The 27,263-nt window shown below is 44.6% G+C and overlaps 1 protein-coding gene across 7 annotated transcripts in view; it reads left to right on the top strand.

The window, feature by feature from the left end:
* Window positions 1–27,263, top strand: part of LOC140197538 (zinc finger protein 521-like) — a 484,469-nt gene that overhangs the window by 165,427 nt on the left and 291,779 nt on the right. The window contains exon 1 of one of the 7 annotated variants that reach the window (XM_072257651.1): window positions 16,031–16,100. The exons of the other annotated variants lie outside the window; for them this stretch is intronic. Coding sequence (XP_072113752.1) covers window positions 16,046–16,100 — 55 coding nt within the window. The 5' untranslated portion in view covers window positions 16,031–16,045. Of the gene's footprint in view, window positions 1–16,030; window positions 16,101–27,263 lie in introns of those variants that run through there. 7 annotated transcript variants of the gene reach the window in all.

Below are 27,263 nucleotides of genomic sequence, written 5' to 3'. Positions count from 1 at the left end.
GTTTCTCTCTCTCTCCTTTTTTAAAAAGTGGGGTTACATTAGCCACCCTCCAATCCTCAGGAATTAGTCCAGAATCTAAAGATTTTTGAAAAAATATCACTAATACATCCACTATTTCTTGGGCTACTTCCTTAAGCACTCTGGGATGCAGACCATCTGGCCCTGGGGATTTATCTGCCTTTAATCCCTTCAATTTACCTAACACCACTTCCCTACTAACATGTGTTTCCCTCAGTTCCTCCATCTCACTGGACCTTCTGTCCCCTACTATTTCTGGAAGATTATTTATGTCCTCCTTAGTGAAGACAGAACCAAAGTAATTATTCAATTGGTCTGCCATGTCCTTGCTCCCCATAATCAATTCACCTGTTTCTGTCTGTAGGGGACCTACGTTTGTCTTAACCAATCTTTTTCTTTTCACATAGCTATAAAAGCTTTTACAGTCAGTTTTTATGTTGCCTGCCAGTTTTCTCTCATAATCTTTTTTCCCCTTCCTAATTAAGCCCTTTGTCCTCCTCTGCTGAACTCTGAATTTCTCCCAGTCCTCAGGTGAGCCACTTTTTCTGGCTAATTTGTATGCTCCTTCTTTGGAATTGATACTATCCCTAATTTCCCTTGTCAGCCACGGGTGCACTACCTTCCTTGATTTATTCTTTTGCCAAACTGGGATGAACAATAGTTGTAGTTCATCCATGTGATCTTTAAATGCTTGCCATTGCATATCCACCGTCAACCCTTTAAGTGTCATTTGCCAGTCTATCTTAGCTAATTCACGCCTCATACCTTCAAAGTTACCTCTCTTTAAGTTCAGAACCTTTGTTTCTGAATTAACTATGTCACTCTCCATCTTAATGAAGAATTCCACCATATTATGGTCACTCTTACCCAAGGGGCCTCTCACGACAAGATTGCTAATTAACCCTTCCTCATTGCTCAATACCCAGTCTAGAATAGCCTGCTCTCTAGTCGGTTCCTCGACATGTTGGTTCAAAAAACCATCCCGCATACATTCTAAGAAATCCTCTTCCTCAGCACCCTTATCAATTTGGTTCACCCAATCTACATGTAGATTGAAGTCACCCATTATAACTGCTGTTCCTTTATTGCACACATTTCTAATTTCCTGTTTAATACCATCCCCAACCTCTCTACTACTGTTAGGTGGCCTGTACACAACTCCCACCAGCGTTTTCTGCCCCTTAGTGTTATGCAGCTCTACCCGTACCGATTCCACATCCTCCCAGCTTACGTCTTTCCTTTCTATTGCGTTAATCTCCTCTCTAACCAGCAACACCACCCCACCTCCTTTTCTTTCATGTCTATCCCTCCTGAATATTGAATATCCCTGAATGTTGAGCTCCCATCCTTGGTCACCCTGGAGCCATGTCCCTGTGATCCCAACTATATCATATTCATTAATAACAATCTGCACTTTTAATTCATCCACCTTGTTACGAATGCTCCTTGCATTGACACACAAAGCCTTCAGGCGCGCTTTTACAACTCTCTTAGCCCTTATACAATTATGTTGAAAAGTGGCCCTTTTTGATGCTTGCCCTGGATTTGCAAGTAATGGCCTGCAAACCCTGCCAGCACTGACATGCCTATGATTCCATTTCTAACTTCAATTGGACTTGTTGTCTTACTCTTAAAATAGCCTCCTGTAAGTTGAACCTGGACTTCTTGTATAGTTCTGGATCACTGGTCTTGAATGCCACAGATCTAGCCCTCAGAAGACTGAATCTCCTGATTCATCTATTGTTTTTTTGGTTTCAGTAGGTCTGGAATGTTCTTGAAGGTACATGTTCACCCTCGCAGGTCTTGATGCAGCTGGTGACTACTGTGGCATTTTCATTCCAATTCAAAGATGAATCCCTCAAAGCAGTCCTGTATGCTCTCCTCTGCCTTCCTTGATCATGTATTCTTGGTCCTCACCGCAGGTGCTGGGGTCTTTAGTCTCTGCCTGCATGCCTGTAGTGGAAGTTCTGCCAAGTGATTGGACTATCCAAACTGCGGGGGTGAGGTGGCACGGTCAGCGTTCTCAATGGTGGCATAACAGTGGTCATATGTGTTGGCTCCTCTGGTTCCACAGGTGACAGGTGGTAGTTGTTCAGAGACTTCTTCAAGCTGGCCTGGTTGAAACCCCGTGTAATGATTGGGAAGGCATCAGGGTGTGCTTCTTTGTGACTGCTGGTCACGGTGCTCAGCTCCTCCAGCGCCTGTCTGATGTTGGCCAGTGCTGGGGTGTACACCACCACAAGGATGAAGGTAGGAAACTCCCTCAGCAGATGAAATGGATGGCACTTAACTGCTAGGCATAACAGGATGGGATCAAAACTACAATGTCTGTGCACCACGATGAGTTAATCATGAATCATACAGCACCTCCTCTACCTTTTCCTGTCTTTGTGGTGGATGGCGAAGTCCTCGGGCTGCAGCACTGTGTCAGAAATGGTGGGAATGATTCATATTTCCATGCAGAAAAGTACACAGCACTCCCTGGTGTCCCTCTGGTACTGCAATCTTGCTCTGAGGCCTTCAGTTTTATTTTCCAGAGACTACATACGACAGCAGGATAGCCAGCAGGGGAAAGAGTCTAAGGATACTGCATTCAATTGTACATGCAGCCCACACTTCCTTTTCATAATGGGAGACTGCACCCACGACCTGAGTCTATCATCTGGGGTCCGTTGGTTTTAAGAATTGATCAAATTTTTAATCATCTTAAAACGATTTTGCTTACTGAAATAGCCATGGCTATAAACGGGAATATGTGATGATTTCCATCAGAGCTGGACGCAAAGAGTCACCATTTATCAGCGGCATCTGAGGACAAAAAGTTCCCCGTCAGATTCCCATTAAGTATTTCATTTATCACCTTAAACCTATGATCTCTGATTCTAGTGTCACCCAGCCTGAGGGGAAAATAGTTGCATACATTCCCGTGATCTACACCCTTCATAATTTTGTATATCTCTATAACATCCAGCGTTCCAGAGAATAAAGTCCAAACCTGAGCTGCAACCTTTTCACCCAAAGGGTGGGGTGTATATGGAATGAACTGCCAGAGGAAGTGATTAAAACGGGTTATGATAGTATCATTTAAGATTCACTGGGATAGGTACATGGAGGGGCAGACTTGGAGAGGTGTGAGCCAAACACAGGAAATTGGGACTAGCTGGGTGGGCACCCTGATCAGCATTGACTGATTGGGCCAAAGAACCCAGATCCATATTATATTGCTCTTTGGCTCTCTGAAGGAAGGAAAGTTGTTGATGAAGCTGATCTAAGTCAAAGTTGAGTTTATTCCCATATGCATTAATTACATATATACATAGGTGCAATGAAAGACTTACTGTAGCCGCATCACTATCACATAGCATCATATAAGCAGCATGCACAAAAAAAATAAACTGAACATAAATTAAGCACATTTTTACAAGAACGTATATAACTAGAACAAAATGAAGTCTGCTTTAGTGCAAAGTGATAACGTGTAGTGTGGTCATTGTGTTACTGAACTGCAGTGATTTGGGTTCTGCTGGTTGGTTCAAGAGCATATGGCTGAAGAAAAGTAGCTGTTATTGAACCCGGTGGTGTGGAACTTCAGGCTTCTGTAACATCAGTGTACGTTGGTAGTTGAGATCTCAAGGAATGAATTGTCTTGGCTGGAGACTAATTTAAAGTTGTACAGCATAAAAACAGTCCCTTCAATCCACTGTGTCTATGCTGACCGTCATCTGTATTTAATCGCACTTGCCTGCATTAATTCCCTATCCCTCTGCGCCCTGATCATTCAACTACAGGTATTTGTCTATCTCCCTCTGAAGTGTTGTTACTGTTCCGTCTTCCATGGTAGACACTCCCTGCCGCGAGAAACAGACACTGGCTATCTCCTCTGTCTATACCTCTCATGATTTTAAATACCTCGATTGCGTCACCTCACTGACATGTAGGAAAATGAGGAGTGAACTTCTAGAGGCATCTAAAATCATGAGGGGCACAGAGAGGGTGAATGCACATCCAGTTGGTCTGTGCCAACCAAGATGCCCATCTAAGCTCATCGCTTTAACCACCTTTGGGTCATATCCTGAAAAACCTATCCACATAACTGTCCAAGCCTCTTTGAAATGTTAATGTACCTGCCTCAACCACTTCCCCTGGCATACTGACCACTCTGCAGGAAGAAGTTGCCTCTTAGGGTCCTTTCAAATCTTTCCCCTCACACCTCAGACCTCTGCTATCTAGTTCTTAACTCCCTTTCCTGGGAAAAAGCCTGTGTGCATGCACCCCATCCATGCCTCCCACGACTTTATACACTTCTACACAGACACCCCTCAATCTCCAACATTCCAATAAGTAAATTCTACCCTGCCCCAACCTTTCCCTATTACTCAGTCCCTAGCGTCCAAACAGCATTATTATGAATCTCCTCTGCACTCTTTTCAGTTGAATGGCATCTTTTCTCTAGCAGGATGACCAAATCTGAACACAATATTTCAAATGCGGCCTCACCAACATCTTGTACTACTATTGCAACATAATGTCTCAACTCCTGAACTCATTGTTCTGCTCAATGAAGCCCGGTGTGCCAAACACCCTCTTCGTGGCCTTGCCTACCTGCGAGGTCAACTTTCATTTCATTGCGTGCTGTCTTTGTAATATTAGCTGACAGGCAGTCCTGAGTTGATGCTTTACTCTTAATATTCAGGTACTCCTGCTGCTGCTGTCATGCACAGGAATGATCCTTTAGCTGGATGACGATAGTAGAGTGAATGATATATTGTGCCTTGAGTCACCATTGAAATTAGGCTCATTAGAGAGCTGCTCCTAATCCACCACCTCTACTAGATAGAGGGACGGGTGCAGTGGAAGCATAGAGAGCTCCAACACGTGGAAGCCGTCCACTGAGCCACACACCATCCTGACTTGGAAGTATATTCTCCGTTGCTGTGTCAGAATCCAGGAACAGTAGAGTGGGTGCATTGATACCTCAAGAGTTGCAGTGGTTCAAAAAGGCAGCTCACCACCCTCTTCTCAGGGGCAGTCAGGGATGGGCTAGTCAAAAACAAGAGAAAATCTGCAGATGCTGGAATTCCACACGCACACCGCTGGAGAAACTCAGCAGGCCAGGCAGCATCTATGGAAAACAGTACAGTCGCGACCTGAAATATCAACTGTACTTTCTTCCAAAAATACTGCCTGGCTTGATGAGTTCCTCCAGCATTTTGTATAGGCAAGTCAATGCTGGCTCAGCCACATTTTCAATGAATACATTAGAATCAGAATCAGAATCAGGTTTATTATCACCAGCATGTGACGTGAAACTTGTTAACTTGGCAGCAGCAGTTCAATGCAATACATAATCTAGCAGAGAGAGAGAGAAAAATTAATAATAAATAAAATAAACGTAATAAATAAACAAGTAAGTCAATTAGGTATGTTGAATAGATTTTTTAAAAAATGTGCAAAAACAGAAATACTGTATATTAAAATAGTGAGGCGGTGTCCAAAGCTTCAATGTCCATTTAGGAATCGGATGGCAGAGGGGAAGAAGCTGTTCCTGAATCGTTGAGTGTGTATCTGCAGGCTTCTGTATCTCCTACCTGATGGTAACAGTGAGAAAAAGACATGCCCTGGGTGTTGGAGGTCCTTAATAATGGATGCTGCCTTTCTGAGACACCACTCCCTGAAGATGTCCTGGGTACCTTGTAGGCTAGTACCCAAGATGGAGCTGACTAGATTTACAACTATCCTCAGAACAGAAGGATGTCACTTTAAAACAGAGATGAGGAGGAATTTCTTTAACCAGAGAGTGATGAATCTGTGAAATCCATCGCCAAATCTGACTTATGAGACCAAGTCATTGAGTATATTTAAGGCTGACGTTGATAGGTTTTGATTAGTTAAGGGCATCAAAGGTTCTGGCGAGAAGGCAGGAGAATGGAGTTGAGAGGGAAAAAATAATTTAGCTATGATCAAATGCCAGAGCAGACTTGATGGACCCAATGTCTTGATTCTGGTTGGACATCTTAACGTCTTATGGTGATGGATGAGCTGACAAGATCCCAGAACAGCACCATAGTGGTCAGACTTGTGACACAGATTCACCCCAGGACACTGAGTTGGGCTTCCCTGTGGGAGCGGGATCTTTTGTATCCACCAATAGAATGTAAACCCTCAGTTTAACTCTTGGCCCAAGAACATCAACCTCAGGTAGTGGGGAGCAGGCTTCCCACCAAGACGAGCCTGTCAGCATTGACTCCGTGAACTGATAGCATCACCTCACTGTGAGCTTTTCTGCTGTAGTGTGAACGACTCCAGCTCACATTCATTAATCCTTGGCATTTTTGGGAAATAAGTGGGTTAAATAATTCTGCAGCTTTAGAAACTGGGCATTTGCTATTTTTAAACTGAACAGGGTATGTCACTGGCTTGTCCTCAAAACTCAGAAACTGCAAAGTCTGCTGTTGGCAATTTCTCCAATAAAACTAGGGCAGGGAACTTAATCCGTGCATTGGACATATGCATCTCTAACAGGGCTGGTGTTTATTATCCAGCGAGAATAAAGAAAAGGCAACAGAGTCATAGAGTCACTCAGCACAGAACCAGGCCCTTCAGCTCAACTGGTCCAAGATTCCAATCTGAGTTGTCAACCCAAGAGATTCTAGAAATCTTGAGCAACAAACATAAAATGCTGGAGGAATTTAGTAATTCAGGTAGCATCAATGGAAGGGCGTAAACAGCATCTGTAGAATCTCTTGCACTTATGATTAACCGCTCCATCGTGAAGTCTCTTTGTGATTCAATGAGACCCTCTCTCATTTCTCCCCCTCTATCATCTCTGCTCCTTAACAAGTCTTCAACCATGTACTCTGTCGATTGTTTACTTCCCTCCACAGACGTTGCCTAACTTGCTAAATTCCTCCAGCATTTTGTGCATGCTGTTCCCATCTAAATTAGTGCTCTATGCCACATTTGACTCATAATCCCTCTAAACCATTCTTTTTCATGAACCTAAGTGTCTTTTAAATGCCTCTAGCACAGGTGTGTGATGGGGGTGGAGAGTGGTTTTCAGAAAGAGGACAAATATAAACCAGTGGAGGATTGAAAGGAGAGAGAGTTGGGGAGAGGGTGAATCAGAATCAGGTTTAATATCACCAGCATACGTTGTGAAATTTGTTGTTTTGCAGCAGTAGTATACTGCAATGCAGAATAATAACAACTACAAATTGCAATAAGAAGTATATATAAAAGAAGTTAAATTAAGTAAATTGTGCAAAAGGGAAAAAATACTGAGCTAGTGTTCATGGGTTCATTGTCCATTCAGAATTTTGATGGCTGAGAGGAAGAAGCTGTTCCTGAATCGCTGAGTGTGTGTTTTCAGGCTCCCGTACCTCCTGCTAGACGGTAGCAATCAAAGGAGGCATGCACCGGGTGGTGAGGGTCCTTGATGATGGGCGCCTCCCCTTTGAGGGACTGCCTTTTGAATGTGTCCTCAATTGTGCGGGGTAGGAGGGGAGGCTTTTGCTTATGATGGAGCTGACTGAGCTTACGAATTTCTGCAGCTTTTGTCTGATCCTGTGCAGTGGCCCCTCCATACCAGGCGGTGCTGACAATTAGAATGCTCTCCACAGTACAACTGTAGACATTTGCCAAGTCTTTGATGACATACTAATTCTCCTCAAACTCCTAATGAAATATAGCTGCTGTCGTGCCTTCTTTGTAATTGCATTAATATGTTGGGCCCAGGATAGATTCTCAGACATGTCGACACTCAGGAATTTAAGACTGTTTATCCTTTCCATTTCTGTTCCCTAGACGGGGACTGGTGTGTGATCTCTTGACTTCCCCTGAAGTCCACAACCAATTCCTTGGTCTTACTGACATTGAGTGCGAGCTTGTCGCTGCAATGCCACTCAACCAGCTGATCTATATCACTCCTGAACGCCTCCTCGTCACCATCTGGAAATTTTACCAATGCTTGTGTTACCAGCAAATTTATGGATGGTGTTCGAGTTGTGCCTAAACTCACAGTCATGGGTTTAGAAAGGGTAGGACAGTGGACTAAGCACACATCCTTGAGGTGCACCAGTGTTGATTGTCAGTGAGGGGGAGATGTTATTTCCAGTCCACACTGGCCATGGTCTCCTGGTGAGGAAGTCAAAGATCCAGTTGCAGAGGGAGGTACAGAGGCCCAGGTTTTGGAGCTGGTTGATTAGAATGGAGGATATGATTCTGTTGAACGCTGAGCTGTAGTGAATAAACAGCAGCCTGATGTAGATTTTACTATTGTTCAGGTGACCTAAGTCTGAGAGGAAAGCCAGTGAGATTGCATCTGCTGTACACACATATTATGGCATTACGGAAATCACAGCAGGTCCACATCCTTGCTTAGGCAGGAGCTGATTCTGGCCATCACCGACCTCTCAACACACTTCATCACAGCAGATTGCAGCCAAACAATAGTCACTGGGGCAGGTCACCCTCTTCTTCATGGGCATTGATATGTGAGACAATGAGGATGTCCTTGAACATTCCTGGCATTTGGTTGGCACAGATTATCAATGCACTACCAGGTACACCATCAGAGTCTGACGCCTTGAGAGGGTTCACCCTCTTGAATGACATTCTGATGGCGGTCACCGAGACAAAGATCACACAGTCATCAGCTGCTCCAGGAATTCTCACAGGTGAAGTTTATTCTCCCTTTCAACGCGTGCAGAAAAGGCATTGAGCTCATCCGGGAGTGAGGCATCGCACCCTTTCATGATGTTAAGTTTCACTTTGTAGCAAGTAATGGCCTGCAAATCCTAGCGGAGCTGATTCGCATCGGAATTCAACTCCGACCTCAATTTGAGTTGTTTTATTGCCTTAAAATAGCCTTCCGTAGGTTGTATCTGGACTTCTTGTATAGTTCTGGATCACTGGTCTTAAATGCCATTGATTGGGCCCTCTTCGCCCTCAGTAGATTACAAATCTCCTGATTCATCCATAGCTTTTGGTTTGGGTATGTCTGGTATGTTCCTGAGGGTACACACTCATTCACACAGGTCTTGATGAAGTCAGTGACAACTGCGGTGTGTTCATTCAGACTCGAAGATGAATCCTTGAATATTGTCCAATCCACTGACTTAAAAAAAGCAGTCCTGTAAGCGCTCCTCTGTCTCCCTTGAGGAGGTGATGGGAGGGAGCAGGAAAACACAGGAGGACAGGGTTACTTCAAGGCTCATGTCATTGGGTTGTAGACTGCCCAGACAGAACTGAGGTGTTGCTCATCCAGTTTCGGTCAGGCCTCACTATGGCAGTGGAGAAGCTCGAGGATGAACATCTGTGGGGTTGGAACAGGAAGTGGAATTGGAGTGGCGTGTAACTGGGAGCATGGGGTGGCCATTGCTCTGTGAACTGGTTGCCCAGTTTTCCTTGACCTTGCTGACGTAGAGGAGATCATATCTTGATAATGACAAAGAAAGACTGACAAACACCAATGTGCAAAAGAAGACAAACTGCAAATAAAAATGATACTGAGAACATGAGTTGTAAAGAGACCTTGGAAGTGAGTCTGTATGTCGTAGAATCAGTTCAGAGTAGTGGTGAATGAAGTTATCCACACTAATTCAGGAGCCTGATGGTTTTCTGAACTTGGTGGTAAGGGAGATCTGTCCACATTGATGCAATTACAGAGAAGGCATGCCATTAGACATTAGGAGTTTGAGGAGGTTTGTTACGTCACCAAAGACTGTTGCAAATTTCTACGGATGTAGCATGGAGAGCATTCTAATTGGTTACATCACCAGTTGGTATGGAAGAGCCAATGCACAGGATTGGAAAGAGCAACAGAAAATTACAAACTTAGCCAGCTCTATAATGGGCACTCGCTTTCCCAGCATCGATGACATTTTCAAAAGGCGATGCCTGAAAAAGCAGCATCCATCAATAAGGACTCCCATCACCCAGGATATTTCCTCTTTTTGTCACTATCATTAGGAAGGAAGTACGAGAGCTGAAGATACACACTCAACATCTTAGAAACAACTTCTACCCCACCACCTTCATATTTCTGCAGCCAATGAACCAACGCATGAAAACTACCTCACTATTTTTGTTCTCTTTTTGCACTCTTTATTGAATTTAATTTTGTTACATGTAATTCTTATTGCAATTTATAGTATTTTTGTGTACTGCTCTGTGATGCTGCCACAAAACAACAAATTTGACAACATACTCTATGTCAGTGATAAAAAACCTGATTCTGATTCCGATGTGAACGTACTCAGTGGTGGGGAGGGATTCACCTCCCTGTCATCGAGTATGTTGATGGATGGGGCTGTATCCACTACTTTCTGGAGCTTTCTCTGGTCTTGAGCATTGGTGTTTGTGTACCAGACCATACCACAACCATTTAGAATACTCTCCACTGTACTTCTATAGAGGTTTGTCAAAGTTTCAAGGACATAATGAATTTATGCAAACATTTAATAAAGTAGCAATGCTGTCATGCCTTTTTAAAATGCAGAATACAGAAGTACATAGAATAAAATTCATAATCAGTTTTTTTATTATGCAGAAGTGCATGCTGGCTCAAAACCTGAATGGCTAAAGGGAAGTAACTGTTCTGGAGCCTGGAGATGTGGGACTTCAGGCTTCTGTACCTGCTGTCTGACAGCATGGCCCAGGTGCTGAGGTTCATTGATGATGGATGTTGCCTTCTTGGGACAGCACCTCTTATAGAGATTCCCTGTGGTGGGGAAGGATATGCCCGTAATGTATTGAGCTGAATCTGCTACTCTTTGCAGCTCTTCACGTTCCCGCGTATTCGAGTTGCCATACCAGACAATGATGCAACCGGTCCAGATAACGGGATTACGAGATGAATAGATAGGGTAGGCAGTGTCTGTCTCTCTATGGTCTAAAACAAAAGGGCAGAGTATTAAAATGAGAGGGAGGAGGTTTGAAATGGACCTGAGGGGGAATCTTTTCACACAAAGACTTACCTGGTATCTGGAATGAGCTGCTGGTGAAAGTGGTGGAGCAAGAACAGTGCTGAGATTTAAGAAGCACCGAGACAGGTACTTGATGAGTCAGCCATAGAGGGAGGTGGAATTAATGTAGCTGTAATGGTTGGCATAGACAATGATGAGTCAATGGGCTTTTAGCCACCTCTTCTCACCCCTCCTTCCTGCCTTTTTGAGTTGATCATCTCCCATCTCAAATTTCTGTCTCAACCCCAAACACCAACAATTACTTTGCCTGCACAGACGCTGCCTGTCCCACAGAGTTCCTCCAGCATTCTGCTTTCGCTTGCAGCCTGTTCCAGGGCAGCAAAACTTCCTGCTGGGAAGGAGGCATGTGTGTGGCCCAGTGGTCGGACACACTTCTGCCCGCGACACGTGGAGAGAGCAGAGGAGCTGGCCGATGGCAAACCAATCGACCAGCACTGGTGAGCAGTTCTCATCTCTCCGTGCATCCCCTTCCCGCTCCCACTGTTCTCCACCAGTGTCCCCCAAACAGAGGCTGAGCAAGCTGGAAAGGTGCAAGGTTTTGTTTTTGTGAGACCATGAGATCATAAGACATAGGAGCAGAATGAGTCTGCTTGGCACATAGAGTCTGTTCCAGCTGATTTACCTCCTTCTCAAACCCATTCTGCTGCCTTCTCCCTCTAATCTTGGATGCCCTTCTTAATCAAGAACCTATCAACCTCCGCTTCAAATATACTCAATGACTTGGCTTCGTAAACCAAATGTGGCAGGGAATTCCACAGATTCACTACTCTCTAGCTAAAGAAATTCTTCCTCATCTCTGTTCTAAAGGGACATCCTTCTATTCTGAGGCTGTGCCTTCTGGTCCTAGACTCTCCCACTATTAGAAACATCCTTCGCATGTCCACTCCATCTAAGGGTTTCAGTGTTTGGTTATGCTGGTACAAAGAGGGATGTTCAGGCGTGAGATGGAACCCTTCCTTACAGGATGTGTTCCAGTGATGCCAGGAAGATGCAGGAGAAGAGCTGACTGGCCAGACAAAGACAGCCTTCAGCTGCTGCCTGTAGGTGTGGCCTTCTCTCGCCTCTGGCACAGGCACAGAGCCTGGTGTAGCCAGCAGCAAGAGGAAATAAGGACCTCTTTTATTTACACAGCCTGGGCAATCCTGTCTACTTGGACAGGATTCAGGCAAGTTCTGCTTTCCACTGATTTCTCCAGAGTGTTTGTTACTTTCATCCTGAGAGTGTTCACACACTTAGCTTAAAGCGTTGGCGTGAAATTGCTGGAAACCATTACCCTGCCTGGGCCCTGCAAACAGCTGTACTTATGCACTGATATCATCCTGTCCCCAGTGTGGATCTCTGAAGCTCACAATCCACATGGGCCACACAGAAACGACACTTGTCCGCTTTTGCCTCTTTATTTCCCTCCCTCCATGCTCCATGCCATCTGTGTGAAGATGTTGTCAGTGGCTCGACCAGGAAGAGCTGAACTCCTGTTTGCTTCCTGTGAATAAGCTTCGATAAGGCAGTAAAGATGGGTGAATGTTTGGCTTTGATTGGGCAAAATAAACTGTGTGTGATTGCAGTGTGTGCATATGTGAGTGTGTGTTCGTGTGAGTATATGTATGTGAGTGTGTGTGTGTATGTGTGTGCGGGTGAGTGTGTTTGTGTGAGTATATGTGAGTGTGTGCGTGAGCGTGTGTTTGAGTGTGTTTGTGTGACTGTATGTGTGTGAGTGTGTTTGTGTGAGTGTATGTGGGTGTGTGAGTGTGTGTGTATGTGAGGGTGTGATTGCAGTCTGTGTGAGTGTGTGTGTGTGACTATATGCATGTGAGTGTGTGTGTGAGAGTGTGTGTGACTGTATGTGAATGTGTGTGTGTGTGTGTGTGTGTGTGTGTGTGTGTACGTACTTCGGGGGTCATTAGCAGCTGACAACGTAGAGGTTTGTATGCCTGCAGTGGAATTTATTCCAGATGGCGGCAACATTTGGTTTGAAGATTGCAGCTCAAAGCAACACAGCCGCCCTGCTACAGTTACCTCAGAGCAGACGGTGTCCAGGTGGGATAAAATGTCAAGTGTGCAGCGGAGAGCGAGGATCTGTGTGCTGTCTGTGTGTAGGCATCTTTGTCACTGTGTACAGAGCTGCCTCTGTGTTAGTGTGACATTTTGTGTGTTGGTCCTAGTGTCAGGATGTATGGGGTGTCCATGTCTGCATATGTGTGTCTCACTCTGTAGGTGTGTGTGAATCTTTCTCTATTTCTCTCGAGATGTATCTCTGCGTGAGAAGCAGATATCCCTCTATATGTGCGCACGTGTCTGTCTGTGTATGAGAGTGTCTATGTCTATGTCTGTGTATGAGTGAGTCTGTGTCTATGTCTGCGTATGAGAGTGTGCCTATGTCTGTGTTTGAGAGTGAGTCTATGTCTGTGTCTGTGTATGAGAGAGTGCCTATGTGTCTGTGTATGAGAGAGTGTCTATGTGTCTGTGTATGAGAGTGAGTCTATGTCTGTGTCTGTGTATGAGAATGTCTATGTCTGTGTATGAGGGTGTGTCTATGTGTGTATGAGAGTGAGTCTGTGTCTATGTCTGTGTATGAGAATGAGTCTATGTCTGCGTATGAGAAAATGCCAGTGTCTGTGTCTGTGTATGAGAGTGTGTCTATGTCTGTGTATGAAAGTGTGTCTATGTCTGTGTGTGTGTGTGTGTGTGTGTGTGTGTGTGTATGAGCGTGTGTCTGTGTATGAGAGTGTGCATATTATTGCTGTAGTTGTTCATGGCTGTTTATGCACATTTATCACTTTACATGTGTAAGGAGTAGTGTGTGTGCACATTAACATGTATGTACGCATGCTGCACTATAGTGTGGTGTGTGTGTGTGTGTGAAAGTGTGTGTTCGTGAGTGTGTGTGCTTGTTCATTTGTGTGTGTATGTGTTCATGTGTGTCTGTGTGTGTGTAGGTGTTTGTGTGTGAGACAGAGTGTATTTGTGTGCGTGTCTGCGTGTTTGTGCATGTGCGTTCATATGTCTGTATGTGTGTATATGATAGAGTGTGTGTTCATGAGTGTTTGTGTTTGTATGTGTGTGAGTTTGTGTGTGTATGATAGAGTGTGTATGTGTGTTCAGGTGTGTGTGTGTGTGTTCATGAGTGTGTTTGTATGTGTGATAGACTGGGTGTGTTCATGTGTGTAGATGTGTGTTCACACGTGTTTTGTATATGTGTGTTCATGAGTGTGTATGTGTGCTAGAGTGTGTGTGTGTTCGTGTGTTTATATGTATGTGTTCACATGTGTTTGTTTTGGTGTATGTGAGTGGGTGTTTCACTGAGATCCCCACACATTCTTCTAAATTCCATTAATCTGTCTATGTGTGAGTTTGTGCGTGTGTGTCTGTTCATATGTGTGTTTGTATGTAGTGTGTGTGTGTTGGGGTGTGTGTGTGTGCGTGTGCGTGTGCGTGTGCATGTGTGTGCGTGTGCGTGTGTGTGCGCGTGTGCTCCTTTATCTATTAACATTCCTTCCTGTTTCCAGTTCCTCAATGGACAGTTTGCTGACTGAAGTCAGGAAGCTTGGGTTTTTATTTGAGCGAGGAAGTCTGTTCTCCAACCCTGCGGAGATGGTGACCCACCTCTTGAACCGACCCCAGCACATTCGCTGTCCAGCCACTACAGCGAGAGGAACCTGAAGCCCACTCAGCAATCAACAGCCTCAGCCCCACAGGCAGCTGGGGAACTCGTGCACCCTCACCCTTCCCACCTCAGCCATGTCTGGGGAAAAGGTGTTTGATTAAAACAATCACAGGGTATTTTCAGTGGGGCGGGCAGCAGATTAGAACTGATTGGAATTAAGACGTCAGGTGATGATCAAAGCAGGAGGCGGTGGGATTGGGTTGAAGGAAATGAATCATTTTCTTAGTAAATGAGCTATTCCTCCGGGTCCATGTGACTTTTAAAAGTAGCAAACATTTTACATGCACCTCCCAATGAAGAGGTGCTGTTAATCCGTGCTACAGACATGAGCTGTGACGGTGGCAGTGGGTTACAGTCTGAATCTCTGGCTTGGCTTCACTGGGATGGACAGTGACCAGGAGTTCCATGTTACTTATCACTAGGAAAAGGGTTTCCTTCTTTGTAGAAGCAGTGGATGTAGATAAGCAGTGTTACTCCTCTCTTGCCGGTCGTTGGATTATATTGTATCGGATTGAGCAGTTTTACTCATGTTGCTCCTCCTCAGGGTTCCCCACTTCCATCTGGAGTCTTGAAGGATGAGCTGAGTCCCAGAAAGCAGAATGGGGCTGAGGGAATGACTGAACACAGACACAGACCCTCAACTGTTCGTATATGTTTCTACATTCACACCCCCCTCGCCTCGCCACAGATATATATAAGACCATAAGACATAGGAGCAGAACTAGGCCATTCAGCCTATCGAATCTGCTCCACCATTCCATCATGTCTGATCCTGGATCCCACTCAACCCCATACACCTGCCTTCTCACCAAACCCTTTGATGCCCTGACTGATCAGGAAACTACCAACTTTCGCTTTAAATATACCCATGGTCTGTGGCAGAGCATTCCACAGATTCACTACTCTCTGGCTAAAAAAAATTCCTCCTTACCTATCTCCTAAAATGATACCCCTCAATGTTGAGGCTGTGCCCTCTAGTTCTGGATATCCTCACCATTGAAACATCCTCTTCACGTCCATCCTATCTGGGCCTTTCAACATTCAGAAGGTTTCCCTGAGATCCCCACACATTCTTCTAAATTCCAGTGAGTACAGGCCCAAAGCTGCCAAACACGTTGTATTAATATGTGCTCACACAAGGTGGAGTCATGTGATAGGACATCCTGGCAGGACAACCATTGCTTTAAACTTGCTAACCAATCATTACAACTTCAGAGTGTATGAGGAGAGTTTGAGAAGATGAGGTCAATGTCTCTGAAGGAGAGAGACACCACAGACACATCTATTTCTTGAAAATTGTTTTCTTCAAATAGTTGTACGAACTATGTCTGAACAATCCTGTTTCCTGATCCCACTCAGAGCCACAGAGTACAGCAACATGGAAGCAGGCATTTTGGCCCAACTGGGCCACACCAACAGAAGTGCACATCTAAGTAAGTCCTATTTGGCCCATATCCCTTTAAGCCTTTTCTATCTATATACCTGTCCAAGTAGCTTTTTAATCTTGTTGAAGTACCTACCTTAACAACTTCTTCTGGCAGTTGATTCCATATACCATCCATCCTCTGGATGCAAAAGTTGCTGCTCAATTTCCTATTAAATCTCTTCCCTCTCACCTCTGGTTCTCGATTCCCCAACCCTGGGAAAAAGATTGAGCACTCACCTTATCTATTCTGCTCACGATCTTATAAACCTCTAAACACCCCTATTTCTCCTACGCTTTAATGAAAAAAGACCCAATCTGCTCAAACCACCTCCATAATTCAGTCCCTAGAGAGCCTTCTGCACTCTTTCCAGCTGAAATGCATTGTTCCAATGGCAAGGTGACCAAAATGATAAGAATATTCCAAATGCAGCTTTATCAATGTCTATCCCGACTTTTATATTCAGTGCTCTGACTGATGAAGGCCTTTTTCGCTGCCTTGTATACTTGTGACAGAACCTTCAGGGAACTATGTACTTGTACTCCAAGGTCCCTCTGTTCTACAACACTCACCAGGGCTCTGATGTTCACTGTGAAAGCCCTACCTTAATCTGACCTTCCAAAATGCAACACCTCACACTATCTGAATTGAACTCCAGATTTCTCTAATTTCCTTCCTTTGGAACTCTTGATAACTGCTAATCTTTTTGATTTGTGGAAAGTAGGAATTAAGAACAGTAGTCGGCCATTCGGGCTCTCAAACATGCATCACCATTCAATACTATCATTTGATTGTAACCACAACTCTATATTCCTGTCTACCCCCAGCAACATTTCACACCCTAGTGTGTCAAAAAACAATCTTTATCTGCCTTAAAATAATTTAAAGACTCTGCCTCCATAACCTCACAGGGAGTTCCAATGATTCACAGCCCTCTCAGAGAAAATATTCTGCCTCAGTTCTGTCTTAAATGGGTGACCCTCTTATTTTTCTGCTGGGTTTGGGTTTGAGAAAAAATTTTACCACATCATTGATTGCCCACCCTTATTCTTTTCCTAGAATCATTTTCCTCTCATTGATTGATACAGCACAGGAACAGCCCTTCAGCCCAATTCATCCCTGCTAACCATGGTGCCCACCAAGTTAGCCACATTTATCCCTCTAAACCTTTCCTATCAGTCGTACTTACCCAAATATCTTTTGAATATCTCAACTACTTCTTTTGGCAGTTCATCCATATTCAGGTCCTTTATAAATCGTTGACGTACATTCTGCCATCCAATAGATCATTCCATACACGGGGAAAGTAGAATGCAGAATATAATTTTACAGTTGCAGAGGAAATGTGGTGCAGTAGCAGTAAAGTTCAGAGGTCACACTGAGGTACATTGGGAGATCAGGAATTAATCTTTAGTGTATGAGAGGTGTGCTCAAGAATCTGATAACAGCAGGATAGAAGCTGTCCTTGAATGCAGTAGTACATGATTTTAAGCTGATGTACCTTTTGCCAGAAGGGAGGGAGGAGAAGAGAGAATGTCTGGGATGGGAGGGGCCCTGGATTATGTTGGCCACTATTCTGGGCACAATTCCTCATTAAGCCGCACATTTTACGGCTTTTGCACCTCCTCAGCCCCCTTTTCCTATCTGTTTCCAGTTCCGCCTGCCATACACCTCTCCCCTAATGACCCCCATTATCTTCTTCCTTACCAGAGTATGCCCTTAGTTCCAGTTTATTTCCCCCCAGCAGCCATTTCCAACCTTCAGCTTCCCCTCCCCCACCTGGCTTAACCTGCCCATGATCATTAAAAAGACCCCTCCCCTTCAGTCCACAAATCTCCACTGGCCTATGTCAGATACCCTAAGACCATAAGACATAGGAGCAGAATTAGGCCATCTGGCCCATCAAGTTAAATTCAATCACGGCTGATCCTTTTCTTTTCTCCTGTACCTCAGTTCCCGGCCTTCCCCCCCGTCACCTCTGATGCCATGTCGAATCAAGAACCTATCAATCTCTGCCTTGAATACACCCAATGACCTGGCCTCCACAGCTGCACGTGGCAACAAATTCCACAAATTCACCACCCTTTGGCTAAAGAAATTTCTCTGCATCTCTGTTTTAAAAGGGCAGCCCTCTATCCTGAGGCTATGCCCTCTTGTCCTAGACTCTCCCACCATGGGAAACATCCTTTGCACATCTACTCTGTCTAGGCCTTTCAACTTTTGAAAGGTTTCAATGAGATCTCCCCCACCATCCTTCTGAATTCCAGCGAGTACAGACCCGGTGCCATCAAACATCCCTCGTATGATAACCTTTCATTCCTGGAATCATCCTTGTGAACCTCCTCTGGACCCTCTCCAATGCCAGCACATCTTTTCTAAGATGAGGAGCCCAAAACTGTTCACAATACTCAAGGTGAGGCCTCACCAGTGTCTTATAAAGCCTCAGCATCACATCCTGCTCATGTATTCTAGACCTCTTGAAATGAACGCTAACATTGCATTTGCCTTCCCCACCACCGACTCAACCTGCAAGTTAACCTTTTAGCGTGTTTTGCACAAGGGCTCCCAAGTCCCTTTGCGTCTCAGGTTTTTACACTTTGCATCTCACATACTTCCCCCCTCCTCTTTATACCAGCCACGTCCCCTCCCCAATCTCAGTCTTGACATTGTTTCGACTCAAATCGCTGTCAGTTCCTTCCCTCCTCCACAGATGCTACTCAAACCACTGAACTCCTCCAGCGACACATAAAATAGTGAAAGAACTTACCAGGCCAGACAGCATCAATGGAGGGAAATGAATAGATTTCCTGCATCTGCAGCCTACCTTGTGTCTCCATGTCAAGTTCTTTACGAGCTAAGATTAGCTTCGTTTGTCACCTGTACATTGAAACATGCAGGGAAGTGGTTTGTTTGCGTCACTGACCAACACAGTGCGAGGAAGTACTGGGGAGAGCTTAGTATCACCAGACTTCTGGCGCCAACACAGCACGCCCACCACTCAGTAACTAGCCGTATGTCTTTGGAATGAGGGAGGAAATCGGAGCACACGGCGGAAACCCATGTGGTCACGGAGAGAACATACAAACTCGGCAGCTGGAATCGAACCCTGACTGGTGGTTTCTGGCACTGTAAAGCGATTGTCCCAGCCGCTACGCTAGCTTGTCTCCCCTACCCCTCTGAATATTGTATCTCCCATAGATCAGTGTCCTCTAGGTGTACAGAGCAGGTCAGGCAGCATCTGTGGAGAGAGAAAGCTTTCAGAACGAGTTGAACTGTTGCAAAGGGAGTTCTAGACCCAATGCCAATGAAGGAATTGCAGAATATTTCCAAGTCAAGATGATGCATGGCTTTGAGGGGAGCCTACAGGTGGCGGCGTTCCTCTGTAGCTGCTGCTCTCTTCTTTCTCAGTTACAGAAGTTAACATTTAGGTCAAGTTATCACATTCTAGAAGGCTTGAAAGTTACTTGGTGTGTAGAGCATTCAAAGGGCTAAATATCTAACTCCATTAAAATAAATTGCTTCTCGTCTTTTCATATTTTTTTGACCACATTAATGAGAGGAATTTTTGCAGTGGGCATTGGTGAGGGGAGACCACCCTTATGTATTACTGAGAATTTTCAAAATCTGCCACCACTGAAACCATTAAAAATGATTTATTTTATGTGAATTAGAGATTTTATTTGAAGATGATAATTCCAGGGTATGAGGAAACAATTAAAACCATTAATCTTAATTAATTGAACTTCATAAAATAGGGTCTTATCATAGTCTGTAGTTACACAGCAGTGATTGCCTCACCAGTTCTGTTAATCTCATTCACTGGGTGATGTAAGTGGTGTTTCAGAACCAGCAGTTAACTCTTCTACGATCACATTTCTTTCCCAGGACTGTTTAGTTTGAGTCAGGCCGTGGCTTGGAGTATCGTGTACAGTTTTGGTAAATTGATTTATTATTGTCATGTGTACTGAGGTACAGTGAAAATCTTGTCTTGCAATACTATTCATCCAGGTCATTTCATTACTTGGTGTATTGAGGTAGTGTGAGGTAAAACAGAAAGCAGAATAAAGTGTTACAGTTACAGAGAAAGTGCAGTGCAGACAGACAATAAGGTGCAAAGTCATAATGAGACAGATGATGAGGTCGTGAGTCTGTCTTTTCAGTGGGATTGAAGCTGTCCTTGTGCATGTTGCTACATGTTTTCAGGCTTTTGTATCTTCTGCCTGATGGGAGAAAGGAGTGGATGGTGTTATTGATGGCTGCTTTCCTGAAGCAGCGAGTGGTATGGAGTCTAAGGAGGGCTTTACAGTTTCTTGTAGTCAGAGACAGAGCAGTTGCCATACCAAACCACGATGCATCCAGATAGGTGCAGGGATAAAAATTTGCAAAGGTCAAAGGGTTCATTCCAAATTTCTTTAGCCTCCTGATGAAGTAGAGGCGTTCATGAGATTTCTTGGTCATAGCATCAACGTGGTTGGACCAGGCCAGGCTGTGCGTAATACTCACTCCTAAGAACTTGAAGCTCTCAGCCCTCTTCCCTCCACACTGTTGCGACAGACAGACACTCACCACTCCCTTTCCTGAAGTCAACGACCAACTCTTGTTTCACTGACACTGAGAGAAAGATTGTTGTCATGACCCCATCTCACTAGGCTCTCTATCTCCTTCCTGACTGTTAGAGATACGACCAGCTATAATCGTATCACCTGCAGACTTGTAGATGGAGTTCGAGCGGGCTCTAGCCATGTAGTCATGGGCATACAGGGAGCAGAGTGGGGTGCTGAGGACACAACCCTGTGGAGTACCAGTGTTTAAAATAATCATGGAAGAGGTGTTGCTGCCTATCCGTACTGATTGCAGTCTGTTGGTCAGGAAGTTAAGGATCCAGTCATGGTGGGAGGTGTTAAAGTAGCAAGTCTAGGAGTTCGGAGGTGAGTTTGATTGGAATTGTAGTGTTAAAGGCAGAGCAGAAATCAATAAACTGTAGTCATACATAGGGAACTTTACCAATAAGAAGAAATCTGCAGATGCTGGAAATCCAAGCAACACACGCATAATGCTGGAGGAACTCAGCAGGCCAGGCAGCATTTATGGAAAAGAGTACAGTCAACCTTTTGGGCTGAGACCCTTCAGCGACGTCCTCCAGTATTTTGTGCATGTTGCTAAGGATCTTTACTGTCCAGATGCTTCAGCGATGAATGTGAGGCCAGGGAGAAGGTGTTCACTATAGACCTGTTTCAACAGAAGAATTGCAATAGCTTGAAATGTGCTTCCGTTACAAGAAAGACGATATGACAGAGGTATTTAAAATCATGAGTGGCACACATATGGTGAGGGGTCTTTTTTCAGGGTGGGGCTATCAAAACCTAGAGGAAGGTTAAAGATGAAAGGTTTAATAAGAACCTGAGGGGTATCATTTTTACACAGAAGATGGTAGGAACCAGAGGAGGGGTTGAGGCAGGTATATTTGATATTTTAAAGTACTATGTGGACAGGTATGTGAATGACAGTGGTTTAGAGGGATATGGGCCAAGTGCTAGGAAAAGGAATAAGTTTGAATATACATCTTGGTCAGCATAGGCACATCGGTTGAATGGCCTTTCTCAAAGTCGTATGGCATTATTAAATTGGGAAGATTACAGAGAAGATTTACTAGGATGCTGCTGGTCTAAGTTATAGGGAGAGATTTAGCAGGCTAGGACTTTATTCCTTGGAATGTAGGAGACAGAGACTGGAATTATACTCTATAGAGCCCAAGAGAAGCTCCCTCACTAAGTGTACTGTATTCAGTCAGAGATGAGTGGGGTTTTGCATATTGAAGGAATGAAGGGACATGGGGTGAGCACAGTAAAGTGGAGCTGAACTGGAACATTAGCGGTGATAGTACTGAGTGGTGGAGTAGTCAAGAGGGGCCAAATGGCCAACTCCTGCTTTTGCTTCTAATATATTCTTACCTGATTATAAGGTTTGTGTGTGTGTGTTTATTCTATGCTTGTGTGTTTGCTTGGGTCTGTCTATACCCCCTGTGTATGTGTGTAGCAACACAAAAAGCACTGTCAGAACTCAGAAAGGAGACAATGTGTGTGTGTGTTTATTTTGAGCTTATTAGTGTGTGTACACACTTTTGTGTCTGTGCTTTGTGTTTATGTCTGCTTATGTGTGTGTCTGTTTGTATATGTGCACGTGGTGTTTATTCATGCTCGTTTGTGTGTGCACACCTGTGTCTGTGCCTTGTGTTTGTGTCTGTGTATGTGTGTGTGTGTGTGTGTGTGTGTGTGTGTGGAGTGGGGAGGTGAGTAGTGCAGGGTGTCTGTGCATCAAGCTCAGAGAGCTGTGTTGATTGTGCACAGCTCCTGGCCCTCTGCTGACATGTTTGAAATGAGAAGAGGATTTGATTTGGTAAATGCTGAGAAACTATTTCCTCTGGTGGGATGTGGGCTTCATGGAGCATGGTGTTAATGTACGTGACGGACCATTCAGGAGAGACATCAAGAAACACTTATTCACACAGAGAAGTAGAAATGTAGAATTCTCTCCCCCAAAGGGCTGTGGTTGCTAGAATAATTGGAGCTTTCAAGACAGAGATCGATAAGTTTTTGTTAGGGAGGTTTATCAAGGGACAGCAGCAAAGGTGGTGAGTGGAGGAGATGGAAATCAGCCATGATTTCATTGAACCACAGAATGGGCTCAAGGGGCAGAATGGCCTTGCCCTAATCTAATATGGATAACTGATAAACCTTCAGGGGAGTAATTAGGAGCCAAAGTTTGGTTGGTAAGAAGAGTTTTGTGAAGATTGTTTGAAACTGATAAGATAAATATTAAGAAGGATTGTGAAGAGTTAGAACAATGTCAGAAGAAATAGTTGGTTAAAATCTCAGCCCAAAGAAATTCCTGCATTTCCATAACACCAGGTCTTGTTCAGTTTGCACAGTATTATACAGGGTCTGGCTGAGGTGTGATCAGTATTGGAGGAAATGCAGGCTGTTGGTTAAGAATACACAGGAACAAGCCCTTCAACCCACGGTGTCTGTGCCAGGCACAATGCCAGTCTAAATAACCCTATCCTTCTGCACATAATCCACATCCCTCCATTCCCTGTCTGTTCGTGTGTCTGTTTAAAAACCCATACAATAGATACTTACCATATCTACTTCCACCACCATTCCACTCCCTTAAAAAAATGACCCCACACATCTCCTCTGAAATTTTCTCTCTCACCTCAAACCTGTGCCCTCTATTTGACACTTCCACCCTGAGGAAAAGACTCTGCCAGCCTACCCTATTTATGACTCACAATTTTATAAGTTTCTGTCAGATTGCCCCTCAGCCTCAGTGCTCCAGAGGAATCAACTCGAGTTTGTCCAACCCCTCCTTTCAGCTAATGCTCTCCAATGCAGGCAGCATGCTGGTGAACCCCTTCAGTATCCTGTATTATGGCTGTGGTCTTTGCAGCACCACTCCTGCCATCCTCTGCATTTTGTTGCCCCATTGCCCTTCAGATGTGCTGAGAACTCACAACTAAGTCATAAAAGGTTTAGGAACAGCCGGAGTCAGAGGCACTTGGTGCAGTTAGACTGAATGGTACTATAACATGTATAACTGTGTAAGTGCATGACTGTGGTGGTATGTGAGTCTTCGAGTCATAGAAAACTACAGCACACAAACAGGCCCTTCAGCCCGTCCAGTCTATGCTGAACCTGCCTAGTCGCATGAACCTCCACCCATACCATAGTCCTCCATACCCTCCAATACATGTACCTATCCAAACTTCTCTTGGACGTTGAAATTGAAATCACATCCACCACTTGCACTGGTGACTCGTTCCACTCTCTCACCACGCTCTGAGTAAGGATGTTTCCCTTTAATAATTTCACCTTTTACCCTTAACCCATGACCTCTAGTTGTGGTCTCACCTAGCCTCAGTGGAAAAAGCCTGCTTGCATTTATCCTGTCTGTAACCCTCATAATTTTGTATACCTCTATCTGCTCAATCTTCTATGTTGTAGGAATAAAGTTCTAACCTATTTAATCTTGCCTTATAACTCAGGTCCTCCAGTCCTGCTAACCCCCTTGTAAATTTTCTCTGCATTCTTTCAATTTTATTTGTGTCTTCCCTGTAGTTATGTGACCAAAACTGCACATGATACTCCAGATTAGGCTTCACCAACATCTTATACAACTTCAACATAACATAAGCCCATAAGGCCAAAAGATATAGGGACAGAATTAGGCCATTTGGCCCATTGAGTCTGCTCTGCCATTTCATCATGGCTGACCCATTTTCCCTCTCAGCCCCAGTCTCCTGCCTTCTCCCCATATCTCTTCATGCCCTGACCAATCAAGAGTCTATCAGCCTCTGCCTTAAATATACCCAATGACTTGGCCTCCAGAGTTGCCTGTAGCAATGAATTCCATAGATTCACCACTCTAGGCAAAAGAAATTCCTTCTCATCCCCATTCTAAAAGGATGACCTGCTATTGTGAGGCTGTGTCCTCTGGTTGTAGACTCTCCCACCATCAAAGCCTGCCAACATTCGATAGGTTTCAATGAGGTCACCCCTCGTTCTTCTGAATTCCAGTGAGCAGAGGCCCAGAGCCATCAAACACTCCTCGTATGACCAGCCTTTGAATCCCGGAATCATTTTCATGAACCTCTTTTGAACCCTCTCCAATGTCAGCACATCCGTTCTTAAATAAAGAGCCAAAAACTGCTCGCAATACTCCAAGTGAACCCTCACCGGGGCTTTATAAAGCCTCAATATTACATCCTTGCTTTTATATTCTAATCCTCTTGAAATGAATGCTAACCTTGTATTTGCCTTCCTCACCACTGACTCAACCTGCAAATTAACCTTCAGGGAATCCTGCACGAGGACTCCCAAGTCCCTTTGCACCTTAGATTTTTGAATTTTCTCTCCGTTTAGAAAACAGTCAACCTTTTCATTTCTTCTACCAAAGTGCATGAAAGGGTAGACTATTTTCTCCTGACTCATGTACTCAGTACATTGATCTATGAAGGCCAATGTGCTAAGAGATTTCTTAACAACCCAATGTGCCAGTGATGCCACTTTCACTGAGGTATGGACTTGTATTCCCAGATCCCTTTGTTCCACTGCATTCCTTAGTGTCCTACCGCTGACTGTATAAGACCTACCCCGAGTGATCCTCTCAAAGTACAACACCTCACACTTGTCTGCATTAAATTCCATCTGCCATTTTTCAGCCCATTTTTCCATCTGGTCCAGGACCCACTACAGGCTTTGATCGTCTTCCTCGCTGTCCACTACACCCCAAATCTTGGAGTCATCCAGTTAAGTACATTACCATCCAGATTGTTGATATAGACGAAAACAACAATAGACCCAGCACCGATCCCTTCAGCACTCCACTAGTCACAGGCCTCCAGTGAGAGAGAATGAACACGTGTATTTCTCGAAATTTCCAGCATCTCTTACTTCTCTGTGTGAACGTGTGTTTGATCTTGTGTGTTAGGTAATGAGTTAGTGGGTAAATGTGCAGGAGTATGTCATTGGTAACTGGACTATTGCTGCCGCATGTACAGAGGTAGAGTGAAAAACTTTGTTCTGTGTGCCAAACAGATCATACCATTACTTCAGTGCAGGTGGACAATAAAGCACAAAGTCGTAGAGAGGTAGATTGTGAGGTCAAGAGTCAACCTTAATGCACGAAGGGAATATCCAATAGTCAATAGCAGTAGCTGCCACCCCACCCACCTCCATCTTCAGAACATCATTCTCTAATTTATACCATCTTCAACATGATCCTACCACTGAACACATCTTTCCTTCTCCCCTCCCCACCCTTTCCATTGGGATTGCTCTCTTGTTCACTTGTCCCTCTCCACTGACCTCCCTCTTGGCATTTAACACTGCAATCGTGACAAGTGCTACACCTGTCCAGATACAGTACCCCCTGCTTCCTTTGGGGCCTTCTCTACAGTGGTGAGTCTCAACGTAGATTTGGGGCTACTTCACCGAGCACCTTTGCTCCATTCACCGTAAAAGGTGGGATTTCCTGGTGGCCATCTGCTTCAATTCGACTTCCCATTTCATCATTTCAGTCTATTGCCACCTGTACTGTCACTTTCAGATGGGAGAAGCAATACCATATTCTGTCTGGATAGCCTCCAACCTGTTGGCATAAATATCGATGTCTCTGCCTCCTAATAAACTCTCCTCCTTCTCCCTTCTCTATTCATCCATTCCCATTCTGGCTCCCTCTTGCCCCATTGCTGCCCATCACCTCCCTCCGGTATTCCTTCTCCTTCCCTTTCTTCCATGTCCATTCTCCTCTGCTGTCGGATCCCTTCTTCTTCAGCCCTTTACCTCTTCCACCTATCACTTCCAGGCTTCTTACCTCTTCCACCTATCACTTCCAAGCTTCTTACCTCTTCCACCTATCACTTCCAAGCTTCTTACCTCTTCCACCTATCACTTCCAAGCTTCCTACTTCTCCCATGTCTGCCCTCCTTCCCCACATTTGGGTTTTCCTATCACCTGCCAGCCAGTACTCCTGGCCCTCTTCCACCCTCTTATTCTAGCTTCTTTCCTTTCCTTTCCAGTCCTGATTAAGAGTCTCGGCTCAAACTGTCGACTGGTTATTCCTCTCCATAGATGCTGCCTGACTTGCTGTGTTCCTCCAGCATTTTGTTTGTTTTGCTCTGCCCTTTCAGCACCTGTAGGATCTTGTGTTAGGCATAGAAACTGTTTTTGAGCTTGATGGTACAAGCATCGCAGCTTTTGTATCTTCTGCCCAATGAGAGTCGGAGAAGAGAAAATGTCCAGAGTGGTGGGTTCGGGGGTTTTGATTATGCTGGCTCTTTTACTGAAGCAGTGAGAAGTGTAGACTGGATGGATTAGTGTCTGTCCCAATGTAAGTGTGAGTGAATGAGGATGAGTGTGAGTGTGAGAGGTTGTGTGTGTGTGAAAGGGAGAAAGTGTGTGTGTGTGTAAGAGAGTGTGTATGAGAGAGAATGTGTGAGAGTGTGAGTGAATGAGGATGAGTGTGAGAGAGATTGAGTGTATGAGAGTGTGTGTGTGTGAGTGTGTGTATGTATTTGTGTGTGTGAGAACGTGTGTGTGTGTTTATGTGAACATGCGAATGTTATTCTCGTGCTGTGGCAGCAGCGAGAAGTGCAGTCAAACTTTGAAAGCA

Source organism: Mobula birostris, chromosome 1 (genome assembly GCF_030028105.1).
Source record: "Mobula birostris isolate sMobBir1 chromosome 1, sMobBir1.hap1, whole genome shotgun sequence".
NCBI classification, from domain to species: Eukaryota; Metazoa; Chordata; class Chondrichthyes; order Myliobatiformes; family Myliobatidae; genus Mobula; species Mobula birostris.
The sequence above is the reverse complement of the archived record's forward strand: the minus strand, read 5'-3'. Positions and strand labels throughout refer to the sequence as shown.